Genomic DNA, 20,916 nt, shown 5'->3' on the forward strand with positions numbered 1-20,916 from the left:
CTCTATAGAACTAAGCCTGGTGCATTTGGAGGTCCACAAGCAGTGCCCTAAAGCTGAAGTAATTGCTTGTTTTATTTTTAACAGGGCCCCCCTGGACCGAAAGGAGATAAGGTACGAAACATGTTCCACGAAAACAAATGCATTTTTAAAGCTGTCCCGCTTTCACTATTGTTTCACTAGAATGAGGTTAATACATCCGAAAAGAAATCAAGCATATTAAATGATGATTTGCTTTTCCGCAGGGTGACCAAGGGGACGCTGGTCCAAGGGTAAGTGCAGATCAAACAAAAAATGTGTGTTGCTTCTGGTAACTCATGATGTGCTTAAATGGAGTTTTGTGAAGTATTTTCCATTCCCGAACACACAATGTATTACACAGTCAGTTTATTGCTACAACACAGCTGCCTGGCTTTCCGTGCCTTCATATGCATTCGCATCGCTTCGCCTATCTCAGTGCTTTGCAGCTAGCTTGGTCGAGCACTGTTTAATGATCCTGCATCAAACACTTAAACTGAATTCTTTAGGAGTGCTTTTCTAAACACTCGCTACCCTATTGGAGAAAGTGAAGGTACTAGACAGGGACTTCCTGGAGATTTCCTTTACTCGTCGTAACATTTGATTTGGTTTCGATTTACAAGAAGTCTCTCTCCACAGACAGCTGTCGTAAGTGTTTATGAATGAAAGCCATTGCAGCTAAAGCTATTTAAACATGTAAGCTACGCACATCCTTCCACTGAATACATCTCAAAAGGGTTTTAGCATCTTCATTTTAAAACCTGATGTCTGGTATGAGACAATCCCTGTTTTCAGCCCAGTCTTGCACTTCCCTGGTTATTTCCCCTGGAGAATGAAATTGTCCCCAACAGTCCAGGGCCGCCTTTCCAGTAAGTAACCAACCAGCTGCTTCCCCTCATGTCTTCACTTTCCGTAACCATTTGCAGTATCAGATATCCTGTTTTAAAATGAAAATACATATTTGAAGCCTATAGTGAATGGAAGAGATCTTCAGCATGGTAGTGGCTTCTAGTATAAACTAAGGCGTGCAAGAGAATTGCCTGACACATTGGAATTCTGCACAATGAAAGACACACTGAGCTTGCTGAATAAACTCTTATTAACAATCAACTTGCTAAACTTTTTCAGACATTTACTGCTAAACCGGTTCAGACGTGTTGGTCTCGTTTCAAAGTCACATTGCAGGGCCAGGGGCTATCTCTGTCCTCTAACCTCATGCTAACAGTTTGTTTGAACAGTAAAAAGATTCCTTCCCATAGTTAGAAAATAAATATATCTTAAATGTATTTGATTGTATTTCACGTTTGTGATCGATAGCTTCAGACAATCATTACCTAAATAAACTTCTGTACATCGAGAAAGACGCTTTGTGAAAGTGTTATTTTGGCTAAACTCTGAAATGTATGGAGTATATGACATGTATATGTGATGAACACAGAACCATGTTTGTTTAGGACATGTTTAAAATCTATGAAAGAAGCTGTTAAGGGACCCACAAATATGTTTTGAATATTTAAAAAAGTGATTCACTCTGATTTAATCAACAGTTTGCCCATTTGTAATGCTATTATTTATTTCAGGCTCTTTCATGTAAACTGTTCCAAATTTGAGTTTTAGTAAATGTGCCAATGATTTACATCACAATGCATCCAAGTTTTCAGAGGGTAGTGTACAGCATGTTCATCTTGCTATAGGGGGCATTTCAACCAATCAAAACCTTTATTCTCCAGATAAGGTGATTTGAGAACAAATTTGCATTTACAATGACTACCTGGGAAAAGGCTCACACCACCACAGCAAACAACATCAAACAATAAATAAGGAGTAAAAAAAACATAAAATCAATGATAAAACATACTAGCTCAGCACAGATGTCAGTCTGCAATGAGTCGACCCTACAGCTAAAAGCAACCTCAGATATGAATGGTTCTAATTTGAACTTTTGTTGAAAGTCATTCCAGTCATTGGCGACTGCAGACTAGAATGAAGTGCCTGATACCTGGTCTACATTATTATTATTATTATTATTATTATTATTATTATTATTATTATTATTATTATAGATAGAAAAATAGTTGTTCCAAGTATAGAGCCTTGAGGGGCTCCTGTTGTGACTGCAGTCCAGGTTTAATCATTAGGACTGCCGATGGTGGCCTTAATACTGAGAGTGGCATTGCTGTCAATAGGAGAAAATCAGGACTGTAAAGAACATGTCTGTGGACCAATGTTACAAATCCCACTGTTATTATACCTGTAGCTTAACACTTAAAATGTATCCTGATAGTGGGGTGGGGAGAGCCCCAGACCAGCTGCTGCGAGAGGGGAAGTGTCTTATTAGAAAACCAATTTGGGCTATTTTAAAAACCATTAGTGTTATTTTACTCCAGACATAAATGTAACATTTCTGGTATAATGATCTGAGAACCGTTCTTGACCTTTGATAGTTTCAATGTCTGACAAGCATTTCCCCAAACACTTGCTATATATATAGTGAGTGTAGCAAGTGGAAATCAAGGTCACCTCCACACTGAAATCAATGCAAACTTTACCCGTCAGTGTGCCTGTAGCGTGTTTGTAGTTACCCCAGCAAGAAAAAATTCAGATCCAGTTTGTCTACTTTTGTTAAAAAAATCTGACAAACGTTTCAACGAAATCCTACTTGGCAAACCCACAGGGACTATTGATCAATTTTAAATGTGTGTACATTTTAATGTCAGTTTTGAATTTGTATAGTTTGAATTTGTACCGTCACATTTACAGCATCGCCATTCTGTCGACAAATTATAAATTCAGTTAGTCCGATTCAGATCAAAAGCAGAACATAATTCTTTATTTTTAATGTATTTATGATGCACTGTAACAGGAGTGTTTGTTACATGTGTGGGTATCCGCTGATTAACAGGAGAGACACAGAGACAGATGCTGAAAGCCTGGCCACATGCCATACCTCACTCATTACCAAGGGAGCTATTGTTTTTTAGGTTTGAAGTTTTAGTCACATACTGTGCATGACTCGGTTCATGTTGAGGAGCCTGTACTGCACACCGCTGCTGTTCATTCCATTAATGCTGCAGTACCTGTTTGAGTAAGGGCTGTGCTGCTGTATGTATAGCATTGCCTCACCCTGTCCTGTGTTGTGTTCATAGGGCTACCCTGGCTCAACTGCTGCAGCACTACTCAGTAATCAGATTCTTACAGTGAAGGTTTGTGGGAGCGTTTGATACAACCGGGTCAGACCTCTGTCCTCTGACTGCTTCTCCACTGTCCCTCAAGACTTTACTAACAACTGCAATCTCACTGCCGCCTAAATTTAGTTCATCTGCAGCACTGAAGTTCAACATGATGTTGATAGTAAGCATACTGTCAAATAGACAAGTTAAAGTAATTTGTTCATCTTGGTGAATAATACGTGTTAATACGTATCGCAAAGCTTCAACTCAAGTTTGATTAAGGATTGAAGGACTATAGGAAAGATTGACTCTTGCTGAATTACAGTTGAAAGGGGTTTTATGAACTGAAAACTAGATTTTATTGTTCAAAAGGAGCTTTATAAAAAAAACAGTCCTTAACAGAATAGTCCTTAATGATCCCGTAGGTTTTTGTGAATTCAGACCAGTGTATCAATGCATTACGATTTTGTTGTCCGTTTGGTAGTTACCAGTAAACAGTCCGTTAATAATTCTCATTGTATTCAGAGTTATTCAGTATTCTATTCCTGTCGCTGTACGTTTTAGTTGATCTTCTGCATTCAAAATGAACAACAAACATGTCAACCAAATATGATACTGAGGCAGACTTTTCTTCTTTTGTTATTAACCTCATTCCATGGCCTGACACTGAGCCATTTCTACTCCGGGGTGACGTTGTTCTTCTCCAGCCTCTGTACTGTATTGTAACTGCCTGGTTCCTGTTTCTCTCTACCCTCCTCCTCCTCCTCCTTCTCCTCTGCCTCCTGGCACCAACTCCCTGGCTAGATGGTCTTTCCACGCTTCGATCACGGATTCCTCTCCGGCGATCAGCCGAACTTTCAAAGGAGGATTCTGAAGGTAGCGCTGACTGTGACCTGAGTCTGCTTGTTCTCCTGCTCTCTTTCTGCACATTGTGAAACTGTCTTGTGCATGCCTCTTGTAAATGTGTGTTTTAAAACTGAACAGCTCACAGACCCTCTTCTTTCTTGAATGTGTTTCTGAGGACCCTGTTTTAATGATCAGCGATCCCCACTTGTGGCTTGACCAGCCCAGGACATTGTTCCAACCAGACTCTGATCTAAATGGTGGCAGATCTTAATGCACCACTGATTTAGATAATACTGTACAATAGGGTCCGCTTATGAAATACAACAGACCCTATTCCAAAAGCTTTAACTCGTGAGTTATTTGGGAATGTTTATTTAAAGTCAGTTTTGATGGATTCAATATATGCACGCACTGTGAAATTAGCAGTTTCATTAATATCAACTTGAACAGGGCCCCGCATCTCTAACAGTGCATGTCGTGAGAGTCCGAGTGATTGTATTTAGATACGCCGCTGTTTAGATCATATACATGAGATCCTTGTCTGATTATCTTCTCTCTCTTCTTGTGGTCAGGGGGATCAGGGGCAGGCCGGCCCCCCAGGGCCACCTGGCCCTCCAGGACCCAGGGGACCTCCAGGGAATACAGGCAAAGATGGACCACGCGGACCTCCTGGAGAGCCGGTGAGGGGCTTGTTTGTCTTAAATGCAGTGTTCCAGAATCACGTTCCATTGTGCACTGCTTTAGAATTCTTTGGTGTCAATACAGCCTTTCATCGTTTAGTGCACTCTCCATCAGAAAGAATGCAGACCTTGCTGACAGTCCAGTTTGTTTGCCCCGTGGTACACACCTCCTTCTTCCCCCTTGAAGCCAAATAGAAATGCTTGTGGTATTAAAAAGTAAACTAGTAAAATTATTTTACTGACATCTTATTTATTGCATACAGATGTTGAAAGACTTTTTGCCAAATAATCAGTCATTTATTTGTAGTACTTCTATGGTCCTGCTGCTTCTTGCATTGGAAAGATTTTTTTTAAATGACATCTTCAAAGCCAGGAAGCTTCCCATTCCCTGCCCCGCTTACAGAGTTGTTAAGATTACAACCTTATATATCAACACATTTCTATGCACTCATCTATTTGCTGTATGAACGTAAGGGAGCATGCCTCAGAATCCTTCTCTTATGCTGTGATTTGACCTCCAAATTCTCAAAAGGTCCAGGTAGTGACACGGAATAGATGAGACACAAACAGGCCAGATAATGACACAGAATAGATGAGACACAGGCAGTTTTTATGATTCTGACTCACTGGGACAATTAAAGCAGATCGCTGTGCACACCAGTGTGCTGCGGCTTTTGTCATCCCAATAAATAGATGAACGCAATTCAGAATTTCATATGGTTTTGATAACTAGGGCTCTACCATCGCTGGGACCTTAACGTATTTTGGTTTCGTATCATCTGTTTGTTTTTTTCCTATTTTAAAAACAATCTGGCTAGCTGCTGGTAAACGTAGTTACTAGCATGAGCTTGAATCGCTTCTCCTTAAATTCTGGCACATCATAGTCATGCAGTGAAACAGCCTACAGCACAATACTGCGGTTCATTAGAAACCCCTTGAATTCAGTCTTGTATTGAGAAGTGAGTTGAGTTGCCTTTAAAGGCACTTCATACTTTCTATTCTTTTCCCCAATACATTCTTTTCCCAATACATTCCTGTTTAAATGATACAAAATATGTTCATAAATCTTCTACTTCCATTCACTAAACAGGTCTCAAATGTGCAGTTTCGAAAGAAACATATAACATCTCAAACACTTGAGAACATTCGTTTTAAACACCTGGTACTAAACTAGGTTAAAAAGTTCTCATTTGACTTGCCTTCTATGAAATATGTTAGGCTTGCACTTCCTAGGTCATTTGCCCCAGCATTGTCTTCAGGGCCAAGCATCTTACTGGCTGTAAAGCATGTCAGTCACAAAGGGAAGCAGCTGGTTGGTTACTGACTAGAAAAGGTTCTGAAAGGCTGGGGACAATTTCACACTCCAAGGCTTGCAAACAGAGATTTCTTCAACTTACCAGGTGTCATGTTGTGACAGGGTAGCCGAGGGTGGTGACGTCAGGCCAGAAACAGATACCACACAGACAGGTACTCGGGTGAAAAAGCACACTGCGGTGCCGTATTATTACACAAAAATGAATACAATGTTTTTAACAGAAACTGCTCACAGAGCAAAATAAAAGTTTTAACAAAAACCAGAGTCTCGAACCCAAAGGAAAACCAATACCCAAGTCAGGCTGGGCAGTCGCCTTCACTGATCCTAACAGTTTCTAGACTGATAAACTTCCTAGGTCATTTCACCTGGCTTCTTTCCTGTTGATAACCAATCAGCTGCTTCCCCTGATATGCTTTCAAACAAGTAACAAGCTTTAACCCAGAAGACATTGCTGGGGTGAAATGACCAAGCAAGTAAAGCAGTACCAGACTTCCAGGACGGCAAGGCCAGCTAACTGAAAACTATTTAACCTAGTGTAGTACCAGATGTGTGCTTTAAAATGAAAATACATGTTTGCTATAGCATGTGTTTCTTTCGAAACTGTACATTTGAGACCTATGTAGTTAATGGAAGTTGAAAACGGGTAAGATTTATAGAATTGTTTAGTTAGCTACAATTACTTTAATGCCAAATGTCCTATTGGGTAACTGTGCCAACCCCATATCAATTTAATCTCTACCATTGTCATGTTTCTGTCTTAATTCCCATTTCTAATTTAATGTTACATAGGAGACCAATACACAACTGTTTTCCAATTAATCTGATCGGAAAGAAACCAGCAATAGCTGGGCTTGTATGATCGTGATATAGGGCCTTGGGGAATAGACCAAGGATAATTCACTGCATTCCCAACATCTCATTGTGCTCGGAGATGGATTGCACACACATTTCTCTCCCTGTGAAGTGTAAGTCACCACAGCACAGAGAATATTCTGCAAAACATACAATGTGGTGCTTGTCAGTATTTTCAGTTACTGCTACCCTGATGGGAGAGTAGGTGGGAATTATGATCTCTAAATAACTAGATTTCTGTGTTACTATGACCTGTTTTAATACTTGCAGTACATGCATCCAAAACTATAAAACACAGTGCTTCATTTAGAAATGCTCAGAGAAACAAAATAAATGAAATGTCAAAAATTGACAAGATACATTAAAATGCTGTTCATTTCCCTTGTAGAACACTGACATCTGGTGGCACTACAGTGTAATTGACACCAATTAGCTTGCTTGAGGTTCTTTTCCGAACGCTGTGAAACAAGGACACAGCAACCTATTTTTTAATGGTACTGCCCTTATAAAAGTTTCCCACGCTAAATGTGCACAGTAATTCTGCAGTTTTCCTAGGCTTTTCCCATGGTTATACTATGCATTTACCATAGTAGGGCAGCAGTGTGGAGTAGTGGTTAGGGCTCTGGACTCTTGACCGGAGGGTCATGGGTTCAATCCCCGGTGGGGACACTGCTGCTGTACCCTTGAGCAAGGTACTTTACCTAGATTGCTCCAGTAAAAACCCAACTGTATAAATGGGTAATTGTATGTATAAAATAATGTGATATCTTGTAAGTCGCCCTGGATAAGGGCGTCTGCTAAGAAATAAATTATTATTTATTATTATAGTTTGCCATGTTTTTTCATGTTTTACCACGCCTCTGTGGGCTTTATAATGCTAACAGATACAATGCTTACCTGTACAATGTGCCGCCATTGTATGTTATGTAGCAAAGTGAAAAAACATTTTATTATTTGGACATTTCAACTAGATTGTTGCAGGGGGACAGGTTAATAGTTACGCTTGGGTATACCTGATGAACTGTACTTAGATATGATTCTGTTGAGGCCACAGAGGTGCTTTTAAACTTTCAAAAAGTCTGCCAGATGTGCTGACTGGAACACAAAATCAAATAAATACATCTAAACAAGAAGGAGAATCCATTAGTCGAGATAAGCGACGTCCTACCAACCCCAAGCATCCTTTTAAACAGCTCTGTCCCACAAGCATAGTAAATAGAATACCTTGGTGTCTGTTTAGAACATCATTCCTGGAGTTTAGCCTTCTGTGCATTTTAGACCATGGTTTTCCCAAATTGAAGATTGTCTTTAACAGAACATTTTACAAGAATCCCTCACAGAGCTGACACTTTCAACAGGGCATCAACCTCTTTGAGAACAGTTTGTAAAACATTAAAACATGTTAAAGGGTGCTACAAAGCTGCAATAGTTCTACTGTCATAGTCCAGAGTATTCAGCTAGCAGTAATCTAGTTAAGAATACATACATCTACAGCTATGGGCAAAAGTTCTGCATCACCTAGAATTTTAGGATTGAGGCATTTTATATATATATATATATATAAATATATAAATCTTATTTAACATCATGAAATAAAATCAACTACAAAACAATATTGCAAATGTCTACCACAAGCCACAATAGTAGTAAAGTATTTCATGTTGGTTTTTGAAATCTCACATTTTTAATTTGTCAGTTTTTTGTTCAATATATCCTAAAATTCAAAGCGGTATTAATTCAATATGTTAACATAACATTATTCAGCACATTTCATTCGACTTTGTGAAGCAAAATCAGTTAATTTTATAGGGTGCTGCAACACTTTGGGCCATGGCTGTATGATTGGAATATGAATAATATAGCTTCATGAAATTCAACAAGCTGGTTATGTTTTTTCTTATAAGTGTGCAGTATTTATTACAGTGTGTTTTAGATCACTTCAAACTGCTTGAAGAGGAATCTGAGCGTAGTCTTGGAACTTGAAGTAACGTGGGCCCCTCTGTGGGTTTTGGTTTTTTTTTTTCCCAGGGGGAAGATGGTGCTCCTGGACAGAAGGTTAGTAACAAGCAATGTTAGAACCGTTTCGGAGCAGGGGTATCCACGGGGGCTCCTGTTTTGGTCTGTGAGCTGTGTCCGTGGTAAACCATTTCAGAGCGGGCATGGGGGCTCCTGTTTGGTCTGTGAGCCATGTCCGTGGTAAACCATTTCAGAGCGGGCATGGGGGCTCCTGTTTGGTCTGTGAGCTGTGTCCGTGGTAAACCATTTCACAGCAGGGCACGGGGGCTCCTGTTTGGTCTGTGAGCCATGTCTGTGGTAAACCACTTCACAGCAGGGCACGGGGCTCCTGTTTGGTCTGTGAGCTGTGTCCGTGGTAAACCATTTCAGAATGCCAGTTCTACACATGGAGCCTCTTGCTCAGATTTTCACTGGCAGCCCTTTCATCAGCTCCTTATCCAGTATGCATGACAGAAGGGTTATGTGACTGAAGGCTGATTCTTTCCCAAACACACTATCAGAGAGTAGGAAACAGGCTGCCCTGCTCCCCTGGTGATGCCATGCCTGTTAAAATTCCCCCATGTGGTTTTGTTTGATCTGCTCCCCTCTGAGCCAGATGAGCTATGTTATTTTTTTTGTCGTCGTCTGATTTTTGGAGTCTTTTATGTGTGTATTTGTCAGAAGTTCTTCAGCAAAGAAATCTCATGTGACTGGTTGCACGCAGACATTGTTGGTGAAGTGACCTGCACCAGATTTGTCTGCATTGCCCCAACACGGTGATGTAATGCTGGAAGTCTAGCACTGCGCTGACAGAAGCCAGGTCTGAGTTTATATTATGCTTATTATTGGTTCTGTATGTTTGTTTTTTAATTGCCTTTATAATGGCTTCCAGGAGAGAGAACATTTCTGCAAACAATCTGGAATGCGAGAATACTCCGAATCGATTCAGGTTTTACCTTTGCTTGCCAACTACAAGCAAACCAATAGAATGTGTGTTGATGCCAGTTAGGAATAGCAGTTGAAAGGTCACATTGTCACATGATTTGAATAGAATGAGGAAGGCTGTTCAGTCCTGGTACTTACGAACTTATGATTCTTCAGACAAGCTCAAAGGAAGTTGAAAGCCAGGAACTGGGAACCACTTTTGGTACAAAAGATTTTTCCTACAATTCTTTGTTTTTGAGAAATTTCTGGAAATTATAAATTTCCATTGGGGATTGTAAACTTTTGACTGCAACTGTATATAGGGAAAAACAATTGGCATGCTACTTATTCTTTAACTGCTGGGAATGTTGAGGTGTTTAATTGATCTTCTGTTGTGTTTTTCAGGGAGAGAAGGGTATTAACGGTTTCCAAGGTGAAAGAGGAATCGATGGATTGTCAGGAACTAAGGTAACTTACCTGAGCCCACTTCCACCACACTAGCTTTCACTGCCCCAAAAACACTGGTGAGCACAGTTAATCAGTTCAGTAACGCTTTCTTTAATGTGTTATCAGGGAGATAAAGGAGACATGGGTGACGTGGGCAAGCCTGGGCCTCAAGGGATCATGGTTAGTTTAATTTAGATGTGTCAGGATGTGAGTGGTGCTGTAATAATAAAATGTCCACAAGGAAAGTATATTTATAAAAAAGGTCCCAAACAAGAAGATTCCCAAAATAATACAACAATAAGGTGTGCGTATGGGTTGAGGTGATGTGGCAGTGTAGATGCTCTGGGTGGTAGTGCTGGCTCCATTGCTTCAGCTCCCATGGTGCTCACCTGCCAAAAAAAAACCAGCGTCTCACTGTATCAGCGTAAGGGCCCGTACTCACGTAGCTGCCTCCCCTTTGTACTGTTAAACTGCTCCCTGTGATCAGCACGGTGCCACGCTCTATCCAATCGCCACGCGTGAAGTTACAAACTGGCAGAGCTTTTCAGATGGTGTCAAAGAGTCAAACCAGTTCTAATAATATACATACAATCCACCATATATCAATGCGCTATAGCATGGAAGACCAGCCAGCTAATTCAAACTTGCCTATAAAGAGATGTTTAAGACAACCAAAAGACGTATTTGAAATCTTTTTCAGTAAACGACTCTAAACTGTTTCATTAGTTATACTGTCACTTATTGTTGAAAATGTAAGATGGTTTTATAGACTGGAAGAAAAATTGGGTGCAACCATTTTCTGGTCATTGCAGGGGGAGATGGGAGCGCCTGGAATTCCTGGATTTCCTGGGCTAAAGGTAATACCCATGATGGTTTCTTTCTTTTCTTAAAGGACTAGCTAATAATTGAAAGAGCTTCATGTAGTTTACTGTTCCCTTGCCTATTTATGATGTTTACAATCATTGGGAATCAGAGTTTACAGGAGTTCAGGAACCGATACTCATTCCTAATTGCCTCCCATAGTGTCCATATAGCAGTAAGAGCCGGCACCATTGTGGTGTGCCACTTTGGATCAGGTTTCCTTTTGTTTTGCAGGCAGCACACTGCACACAAGGGTGTTGGTGCTTAGTAATATAAAGATACTTTAGATGATCTATTAAAGGTCAGGAGACCAGGGAAAAAATGTAATTAAAAAAAAATAATAATACACTTGAAGCTGCTTCAAAATCTACATCAATTATCTCTTACTGTTTGTTTATCGTTTCAGATATTAATCCATTATTTGAATAACAGCACTTTAGATTAAAAAGGTTCAAACTGACAATTCCTGTACCCCCATCTGTTTCTGTTTTTAAAAACTTTCAAGGCTTTTTGATTTAGTTTAATTTATATTGTTGTGTTGTGTTTTTAGGGTGAACCAGGAAATGATGGGCCAGCTGGTCCCAGGGTAAGTATTAATTAATGTAAACTGGAATGAGAAAAACTCTTTCAGATATCCAGAGTTTTTTCATGTGTTGGTCATTCTGTTCTAAAGTACCAATCTTTTATATTTCTGTATTTTGTTATATTTTTTAAAGGGTCTACCTGGTCAGAAGGGTCATCAAGGAGCAACTGAGATCATAGACTACGATGGAAGAATACATGAAGCCCTTCAGGTAAATAGTCTTCAGAGGAACATATTATTGTAGGGTTCGAATTGAACCATTCTGGGCTAATGAAATGCAATCCCCAGGGTTATCTGTTTGCCATTTTACAGCTAGGAGTGCTTCAGGTTTCTGGAATTCAGCCTGAAGATTTTGACATGGCAAAATGCAAACAGAAAAAGTTATATAAAGTTATATACAGTCTGGCAGTGAAGCATTAGCTTGTAACTGATGGAAGATGTTGGGATGTTGGAGTTGTACTGTGTCTGTACATCTCTGCATGAACTCTCACCTCTCAGAAATGAAGACCTGGGCACAGTAGCTGATTTCATTGCTCATTGTGTTTTCTTAAACTCTGAAGATGGTAGAACTCAACAGAGCAGCCTGCTCTTCCATGTTGGTCACAGGTATTGTTCTCCACAGTGTTTTAATGAAACAGGACAAAGGGGGCTCTATACAGCACAGTAGATACAGACCAACATTGAGGAGAGGACAGAAATAAATCTCCCACCTACTCAACTTTACAAAGCTGAGGCGGGTAACAGCCTCTGACATACATATATCTCTCTAATATTGTGTTTATCATTAAAACAGGCTATCCAGACTATCAGTGTCATGGTAATGAAGGAGAGAGCATGCTGTGTGCTGTGCAGTGAAAGTTTACTTGCTACCCCGGTGAAGCTGTGTACTAAACTGACCACAAAGTCAAATTATTCTGGTGAAACGCTATTTTTATTTTACATCCCCTGCTATAAAATATTTTATTAAAAAAACTATATATATATAAAATACATGGATGAAGGCATAATACCACGGTAGTGACGTCAAAATGTGATAATTCGTCTAGAGGAAAATATACTTGAACTTTGACCCATTCGACTCCTCGAGACCATCACTTTCAATTCAAACACAAAATGTCTAGTTTTCAATCACTCGACAACATACAGTACAGTTCACTAATGATCAACAAAATGAGAATGCGTTAAAAAAATGATGTAAAGCTGGTACATTCATATCTCAGTGAAACTGGAGAGGAACGGGAAATTAAAACAAGGTAAAGGCAAGCATCCAAATAAAGCTAACGCACTAACAGATAACGACATAGAACGTCTGTACAGCACTGAAACACTAAGTTTAAAAAAAAACAACAAAAAAAAAAAAACTGCACTGCTGAACCTCGTCTTTTTTAATATGAGCATCACAAGGGTATCCATGTATTATAAAAAAAATAATAGATGGGCCTCTTGAGTTACAGGAAAACAATTCCATCTCAGGGTTCTGTGACGGTTTATAAATTACTCGACCTAGGGACTCATAATTTATGACATCATAGAAACCCTAGATGGAATTATTTTCCTGTAACTCACTGAAGCCCATCTATTATTATATATGTTTTAACTAACTACGAGCGATTGATTAGTTAAACATCAATTTTAATAAATAAGTGTTGTGGTATATTTTTTGTTTGGAATTTGACCTGTAGCTAAACATTAATATTGTGTTTTTTTTTGTTTGTTTTTTTTGGTAAGGCAAATGTTATTGAAATATGTATTTAAATATTTTAACTGTCTCTTTAAAAATATTTATTTAGTAAGTATGTGTCCTGCTTTAATAGATCAACAAAATATAAAACAGATTTTACGTTAAAATGGATTTTTACAATACTGTAGTAGTGATTCACAAGAAAAATAATTACCATGAATGACTTTAGCGTACAGCTGATTTCTAATAAGAAAATACAGTAAATGCATGGCATAACATTTTGTATATTGTTTACTAACATGGGTGTGCAGTGTGTTTCTTTCTGTGACAGAACCCAGAGAGATATAGCTCAAAAGGCTCATTTAAAGGACTGAGTTATTTCTCACTAGTGTTGTATTGCTGGTGGATTTTCTTTCTTCTTTATTTGATCATTATTTGATTTAGCCTTACTGGATATCAATCAAAAAACACAACTTCAAAACAATCCATTGAAAGGTAAAACTTAAGTCTTGATTTGATCGAGCTATTGCCTGCTACACTGTGCCACAGCTGGATTATTTAAGAGCAGTTCACAGCACTGGATTGAGTCCACCACAATCTCATGACAACCACTTCTGCGCCTCATCCAGGCAGGGCACAGGCTGATCAAATCAACCCCGAAGTCAAGTAGACACACATTTTGTCCCGTGCCTTCATCATTTTCCTGATGAGGCATTAGTACGCTGATGAAGGCACCTGTGTAAACATTGGTCTGCTTGACTTCTTGTACACTGATAAACATGACTCCCAGCTTTGTGGCCTCTTTCCCGGTCTCTAATGCTGTCAGTGGGGCTGCTGTTGATTAGTGTCAGTTAGGTGAGATTACAGGAGCCAGCAATCCCTGGGTTTCTCTACTTTTTTGATCTCATCAGGGGAGAGGCTGAATCTTAATAATTGCTTCATGCTGCAGGAGGGGAGAGGAGGCTTGAGCTGCGTTTGGCATTACTAGAGCAGATCTGCACTGTCTCTGTGCATTCCTCGCAGTTATTCTCTCGGGGTGGTTGCAATTCTAGGTTTCTGACGCATATTTTTCCTTAAATGCAGGCTGGAGCTGTGGTTGCCAGGCCTAAACCACAGAACAGTTCATTTGCTTATCTTTTGTTTTTGCATCGCAGTCAGAGGTACACGGAGCGATCACTGTAGCACAGACTATTTAAAGTGTCATACAATTCGTCTATTAAATATGTGTTTTATAAAAGATAACGTCACTGTATTTTCTGCAGACCCCAGTTTGAGAATCTTTGTGAAGACACTGAAGTTTGGTCAGTAACGACAAGGGAATGGTCAGAGCAGGGTCTTAAAATTACACAGTTTATAAACAATAAGACGGATAGAGCAGCAGTCAAGTAGACCATGTTTACACAGGTGTTGTGGTGCCGCATTAATGTACAATAACTGTAACCTGTCCTTGTGTTGTGTTTCAGGGCCCCGCTGGTCCCCCTGGCCCCCCCGGTCCCAAGGGAGATGCGGGACCCAAGGTAAGCTTAATGTCATTGTGATGCCTCATAATAGGCAGTAGCACTTATTTTTAGGCACTATTTGTATTATAAAGCACTATATTTCACTGTGTCTTTTCTTTGTTGGGACAGTATTCTTTTTGGATATGCATTATAAGCTATTGAAATGTGTTGAACAGTCATTTTCTATTATTTTGTGACACAGGGTGAATTGGGATTACCAGGTACAGCTGGAGTGGATGGAGAAAAGGTAATTATATACACATTGAAATTAAACCACTTACAGTGCTGTTGTAAAAGTCCTGTATGCCGTAGTTTGGATTGCATGCTTTCTGAAGAGTTGCTTGTTTTAAATTTAAGTTGCTTCTTTAAATCGCATTGAGGTGAATTTGAAGTAATGTCTGATTTATGAAATGTTTCAGAGATGTTCTGCACAATCATTATTAAACTGCCACATCTCTTTTGGAAGCTTGTTGTGGAGCTGTTGCAGTAAAACCTTGTATTTGAATTGCCTTCACCCCCTCCAGCAATGCTCCCCCGTCTTCCTGTTAGTTAGGAATATTTTGCAGAACGCAGTGGAAGCAAACCCACTACAGTGTCCTTCCTGTGAGGCCCACTTGACTTCAGTTCGCTTTTTTTTTTTTTATTTAGCGAAAAATTCATTTGGATAGTTAAAAATCATAAAATGTCATCTAATTCTGCATACTATTCTAGTTACCCTCTCCAAAGAGTGTAGGCTACCCCACACCAGCGTGACTGGCAGCCGTTACATTTTCATCTCCTTGTTTTCTTTATTGCTACGACAGAAAAACATTCAGTAATTCTAGCAATGTAAAGTACCCACTAGACAGTTACAGGATGCCTTTGTAGTGTACACAAGTGTCATTTTAATCGTTTTGTAAATGTCTCTGGAAATCAACCAGTGACTTTTCTTTACAGTTTGCGCAGTGATTTAAAAAGCCATGCTCACTTCCAGTTCTCAGCCCCTTGTACACCTTTTAAATGAAGTGAACTGTGTCCTAGGGTCCTAAAGGTGAGAAAGGAGAGGATGGGATCCCGGGGTTTGCTGGTCAGAGAGGAGAGAAGGGGGAGATGGGCTTGTCCGGGCCTGCGGTAAGTGGAGCAGAGGCAGGGGTGCTTTAGTGTATTCCACCTCGTGAAACTTTTTCTCCTGTCAATACATTTTACCCGGCAAGCGCTTCATTGTAGAGTTTTTTTTTTCATTGCCTGAGAGGGACAGGAAACCTGGCAATAGGATGAGGAGGTGTGAGTCAGCTTTGTATTTTCAGCAAGTGCATGCTTTCCATCACTGTTCACTAATGATCCTGCAGAATGTCATAGAGACATTTCACCTAAGAACCGCAGTCTTTTTGATCTCTTGCTGAGGGCAAGAACAATGCAATTAACAGACTTCCCAAAAGTGATGATACTTTTAATAGGCAGTTCACGTTTTGATATTAAAACCCTAATGTTAAAAAAGTCTCTTATTTCTGTTATGATGTTCTTGCTGTCATCCAGTAATGGCTAATGAAGAAATGACAAAATCAGCCTAATGTCATTTTACACCTTAGATTTCCTTTCTGAAAATCATGATTTAGAACTTTGTAAAAAAAAAAATGCAGTCATGTAAATCTAGTCTGTGTTTTCTTGTGCCACTATTAAGGAATAAAACAGCATTTAGTGAAGTGCTCAGTACACAGCAACATAACAAAAACACAACATCCATTACAGGCTGTCAAAATATTATTTTCAAATTAGAATTGTAATTATCCCAATGTACATAATGCCGTTCTGGTTGTCTTAAAATACCCTTGATTTTGTCCCGTGCCATTAGTACTAGGTAAAATAGTCATTTATTTTGAAGATTTATTTTCTACATCCACCCAATTTTGGTTTTAGTTCACAATTTTCTCAAAGTAATGTGTTACTGTGTGTGTATCTGAAAGTAGAAGAAATGGAAAGGTATCCAACTACTACAAAGTGTAGCTATTGGACTTCAAATGCTTAATACCAAGGTCAGACATGTAAAGGCATTTATTAACAACCTTACAACCTGATGACTCTGCTTCAGTGAGTTTGTGTTTATCAGGTACGTACTGCACTGCTTCAGAATATTACACTTTAAGGGTGTGCGTCTATTGTAGTTAGCAGGGCACTTATCAGTTGTTCTTGTTTAAGGGTATTGATGGTCAGAAAGGAGAGAAGGGAGAACCTTGCCCATCTAGCTTGGAAGACCATATTGTAAGTGTGAACATTTATTTTTGCAATGTATATAATGTTTTATTTTAATATATTAGGTCTGTCACTCGATTCAAAATCGGTTCATTTATGGGCATTAGTTGATTAATACAGGTAATTTTTATAGCGGCTGTCCTGCATAGTAATATTAAGAAATCAGTAGAATCTTAAAAAAATTAAAAAAGCAAGCCCAATGGGAATTTGGTCTTTTTAAAAAGCATTTTTATTTTTTGTATTTGAGTAAATGTAATACATTTTCACAGAACAATGTCAATCCATGAAAGAGTTTAATAGCAAAATATAATGCACAAGAACTGAGAATTGGATTTTCTTTTGTCTTTTGTGCAAACATAAGTAACACTTAGTTATGAGCTCTTTGAACAACCTTCCTTTTTTACATTATATTATATTCAAAGAATAAAACAAAACCAATAATAATAATACGAAAAAAAACACAGTTTACGTATGTTACAGGATCTTTTAAAATGCACAGATTCCAATACATTGTTATATTAACTCTACTGTTCAGGGATTGGTGCCACAAACAGGAAATACAGTGTTCTGCTTCTTAATCTGCTAATACCTACTTTATAGTAATAGGATGAGCAATTCAAATGGTAACGTGGGGTGACTGCAAACTACTCGCACTCCCCTTGCACGAAAAACTTTGCTTGCAGATGAAACAGAACACCCTTTCTTTTTCTAATGATTTTTCCTTCCAAGCCTAATTTATACCCCGAACTAGATTTGAGTTTTCCCTTCTGTTCATAACCCTCCATTTTCTGTTCTCTCCAACTATCTCCACGTGATAACGTTTGTGACGACTCGTGTAATTTCCCACGCGTTGGCTACTTTGGATTTTAATCCTACAATGCCAAAACAGAAAGAAAACAAAAATTCTGCATGATTTAAATTGAAAAAAAAAACCCTAATCTGCGATCAACTCTTTAGTTGATTAATATCTGTGCATGTGCAGATATTGAGCTTATGTCTTTATGTTTTAAATTGCTTCACCTACCAGCCCTGACCCCTACCCCCGTGCACGCTACACTCCCTCCTGTCAGCCTCAAGTCCGTCTTCGGACTTGCTGACCAGGCTAGAGGCTTCCAAGTGCATGCCGGGGTACGTGCATCCCACTGCTGACACCAATGTGGCGAACCTCGGTTCCTGCAAGCAGGGGCTTCTCACAGGCGGAGGTGTTGAATTCGAAATAGTATTATATTTAATTAACTTTTAATAACTTTACTACTTTCATTGTTTTATTTACAATGTCATTTAATGTTGAGCTTGTAAGAAGCAATGTGGATTGGGATTTAATCAGAGTCTCTGTCTATGTCAAAGATCACTTTTTATTTGTTATTACGAAAGACAAGATAACTTTGACACTAATCGGTACTGGAGTCTTTTGTAAGGTCAGGACAGGGTTCTTAATGTTTTTGATGTAAATCAAACATTTGCTTTATTAAACTTGTGTTTTTTCTTTTAATATTTTTTCTACTGATAACAGTACAGTATAGATTTATTTTGTTCAGAAGCAGCTTGCTCTCTATACAGTATAAATCTTGCTTTGTTTTTTTCATTCCGTTCATATTCAAATAACCTGAGCCTTCATTTCCAGTGTGTTGTATAAATCCAACATTACAAATATTATCACCTATGTACTTAAATATCTTGAGTTATTTGAGCAAAATACATATGTCAAGTTAACCATTAGAGAATACAACAAGAGAGTAATATGCAACTAAATTGAGGAATACTAACTTATTTATGAATAGCTTCAGTATCAAAATAAATGAAATAGAAAAGATCATCTCTGAAAGACAATATTTAAACTACTGTTGCTTATATATGGATGTTTACTGCATTCTTCCTTAGCTCAGCTATCTCCACTCAACTGCTTTAGAATGCAGACTTTGCTAACATTCCAGTTTGTTTATAGCTTCTAAAGTTTTGCACACTACTGTGTATAACTTGTGTGATTTTAAAGCAGTAGGGGTATATTTAAGTTGCGTGAACAAGAATATTTTGCATCAGAGTATTTCATCGATTTTTCTTACAGTTCCTTTTCCAGCCAGTCTTGTATTGCAGGGGCCTTGATGATCCTAGAGTGAATTCTTCTTCTTGATGGTCTTGCCTTGCTTTGAGCAGTGCTGAAATAAAGCTCCTTTGTTGCACTAATACTTTGTCAGACACTACAAGCAGACCACTTCTAGTGTAGCACATGCTTTAACCACGCAAAAATGTGCCAGAATGCACCAATTTGATCCCTTTTTTCATAATTTCCAGTGGGAGGGTGGACACCCCCCTCCCACACACTCACCCCTTGCCACAATGCGCCTTGATGAGAATGGCGCCCCCTACTGCCTTGTAAGTGCCACATACTTCAAAACAAATTGAAACCCCTGTTTGCATGCTGTGTGTAGGAGTGTAGAATTAGTCTCCCAGCCAGTTGGTGGTGCTGTCTCCTGTTCTCTCACTCCTGCTGTGCTGGGGTTTGTTTGCTTGCTGATGATGCTGTCAGTGGGGAATCAAAGTTGCCAGTGCTTTAAACAGACCATATTGTGCCAGGATCATACTCGCTGCTGTCTTTTTGTGCGTCAAGCTTGGACATGGGTATTTCTTCTGGGTTTCTGTGCTCTCTGATCTCAGTTAGATAAGATTTTACCAGAGCAAAGTCAGATTTTGTTATTTTTCAAGTATGAAATGTAACCATTACTGAATGGGTATTCACCTCCTAAACCATATTTACTGTACCAACCCACTGTTACAGTCACCAAACCGGTAACGAATCAATCCAGTACTGTTCCAGTTCCGACCCGCTACCGACCGGTACTTATTCCCCGGTCCAGTACCAAACCGGTCTTGTTCGGGTCTTGACACACCCGGTTGCTATCTGTAAGCAGATTGAGGCAGCACCTGTACATCTGTGTACTGTACACTGTACATCATGCCTACGTTTTACCCCTGCAAGACATGCAAGGCCAGTCTGCCTGAGGAGGACAACCATGGCAGTTATACTGCAATTTTTGCATGACCTGTTTGGCGAGGGGAAATACCCCTCTACATTTAAAGGTCTATCCGGCAGCTATTTCAGCTTGCCATGTCTTTGGCTGCCTGTGAAGTGATGCTTAATGCACTTATGAAGCCTCCATTTGAGCCCATGCATTCAGCTGAGCTGAAATATTTATTGCTCAAAGGGTCTTTCTTGCTTGCCATTACCTCTGCAAAGCGGGTGAATGAGAGGCAGGCATTCTCCATTGCAAAAGCCTGCTTAATTTTTACGGAGGCCAGAACAAAGGTTACCAATCCTGCCTTTTTGCCAAAGATGATCTCGGCATTTCATGTCAACCAGTCTGTGGAAATTGGAGGCTTTCCATCCACCTCCTTTCCAGTCTGACAGGGAGTGACGGCTCCATATGCTCTGTCCTGTGCGGGCCCTGGAGTGTTATGTTGACAGTACAAAAAGTTGGAGGCAGTCTGAACAATGTTTTGTCTGTTATGGGGCTAAATCCCATGGTCAAGCCCTGTGTAAACTGAGGCTGTCCAAATGGATAGCAGACATAGTCAGGGCTGTCTATGAGCTGGTCAATTTGCCCCCTCCAAATTAGGCCCTCACTGCCCATTCCACCAGGGGCATGGCAACTTCGTGGGCTTCATTCCAGGGTCAAAGACATGTGCAATGCAGCAGTGTGGGCTACTCCCCATACCTTCAGTAGGTTCTACAGACTAAATGTTGTGGATCCTCAAAACCCTGGCTTTGGACCTGTTTAGAACGGCTTTCGAGTCAACCCTTATAACACAGGCGAGTTCTCC

General features: G+C 39.5%; 1 protein-coding gene across 1 annotated transcript in view; it reads left to right on the top strand.

Moving 5' to 3' along the window:
* The window catches only part of LOC117968157 (collagen alpha-1(XXIII) chain-like), a 50,699-nt gene that overhangs the window by 18,463 nt on the left and 11,320 nt on the right, over positions 1 to 20,916 (top strand). Inside the window, exons 3-17 of the mRNA XM_058996710.1 lie at positions 85 to 111; positions 243 to 269; positions 3,990 to 4,061; positions 4,604 to 4,711; positions 8,907 to 8,933; positions 10,203 to 10,265; positions 10,371 to 10,424; positions 11,057 to 11,101; positions 11,656 to 11,691; positions 11,822 to 11,899; positions 12,482 to 12,505; positions 14,833 to 14,886; positions 15,071 to 15,115; positions 15,889 to 15,978; positions 17,044 to 17,106. Coding sequence (XP_058852693.1) covers positions 85 to 111; positions 243 to 269; positions 3,990 to 4,061; positions 4,604 to 4,711; positions 8,907 to 8,933; positions 10,203 to 10,265; positions 10,371 to 10,424; positions 11,057 to 11,101; positions 11,656 to 11,691; positions 11,822 to 11,899; positions 12,482 to 12,505; positions 14,833 to 14,886; positions 15,071 to 15,115; positions 15,889 to 15,978; positions 17,044 to 17,106 — 813 coding nt within the window. The remainder of the gene's footprint in view (positions 1 to 84; positions 112 to 242; positions 270 to 3,989; positions 4,062 to 4,603; positions 4,712 to 8,906; positions 8,934 to 10,202; positions 10,266 to 10,370; positions 10,425 to 11,056; positions 11,102 to 11,655; positions 11,692 to 11,821; positions 11,900 to 12,481; positions 12,506 to 14,832; positions 14,887 to 15,070; positions 15,116 to 15,888; positions 15,979 to 17,043; positions 17,107 to 20,916) is intronic.

Source organism: Acipenser ruthenus, chromosome 23 (assembly GCF_902713425.1).
Source record: "Acipenser ruthenus chromosome 23, fAciRut3.2 maternal haplotype, whole genome shotgun sequence".
Classification (NCBI taxonomy): domain Eukaryota; kingdom Metazoa; phylum Chordata; class Actinopteri; order Acipenseriformes; family Acipenseridae; genus Acipenser; species Acipenser ruthenus.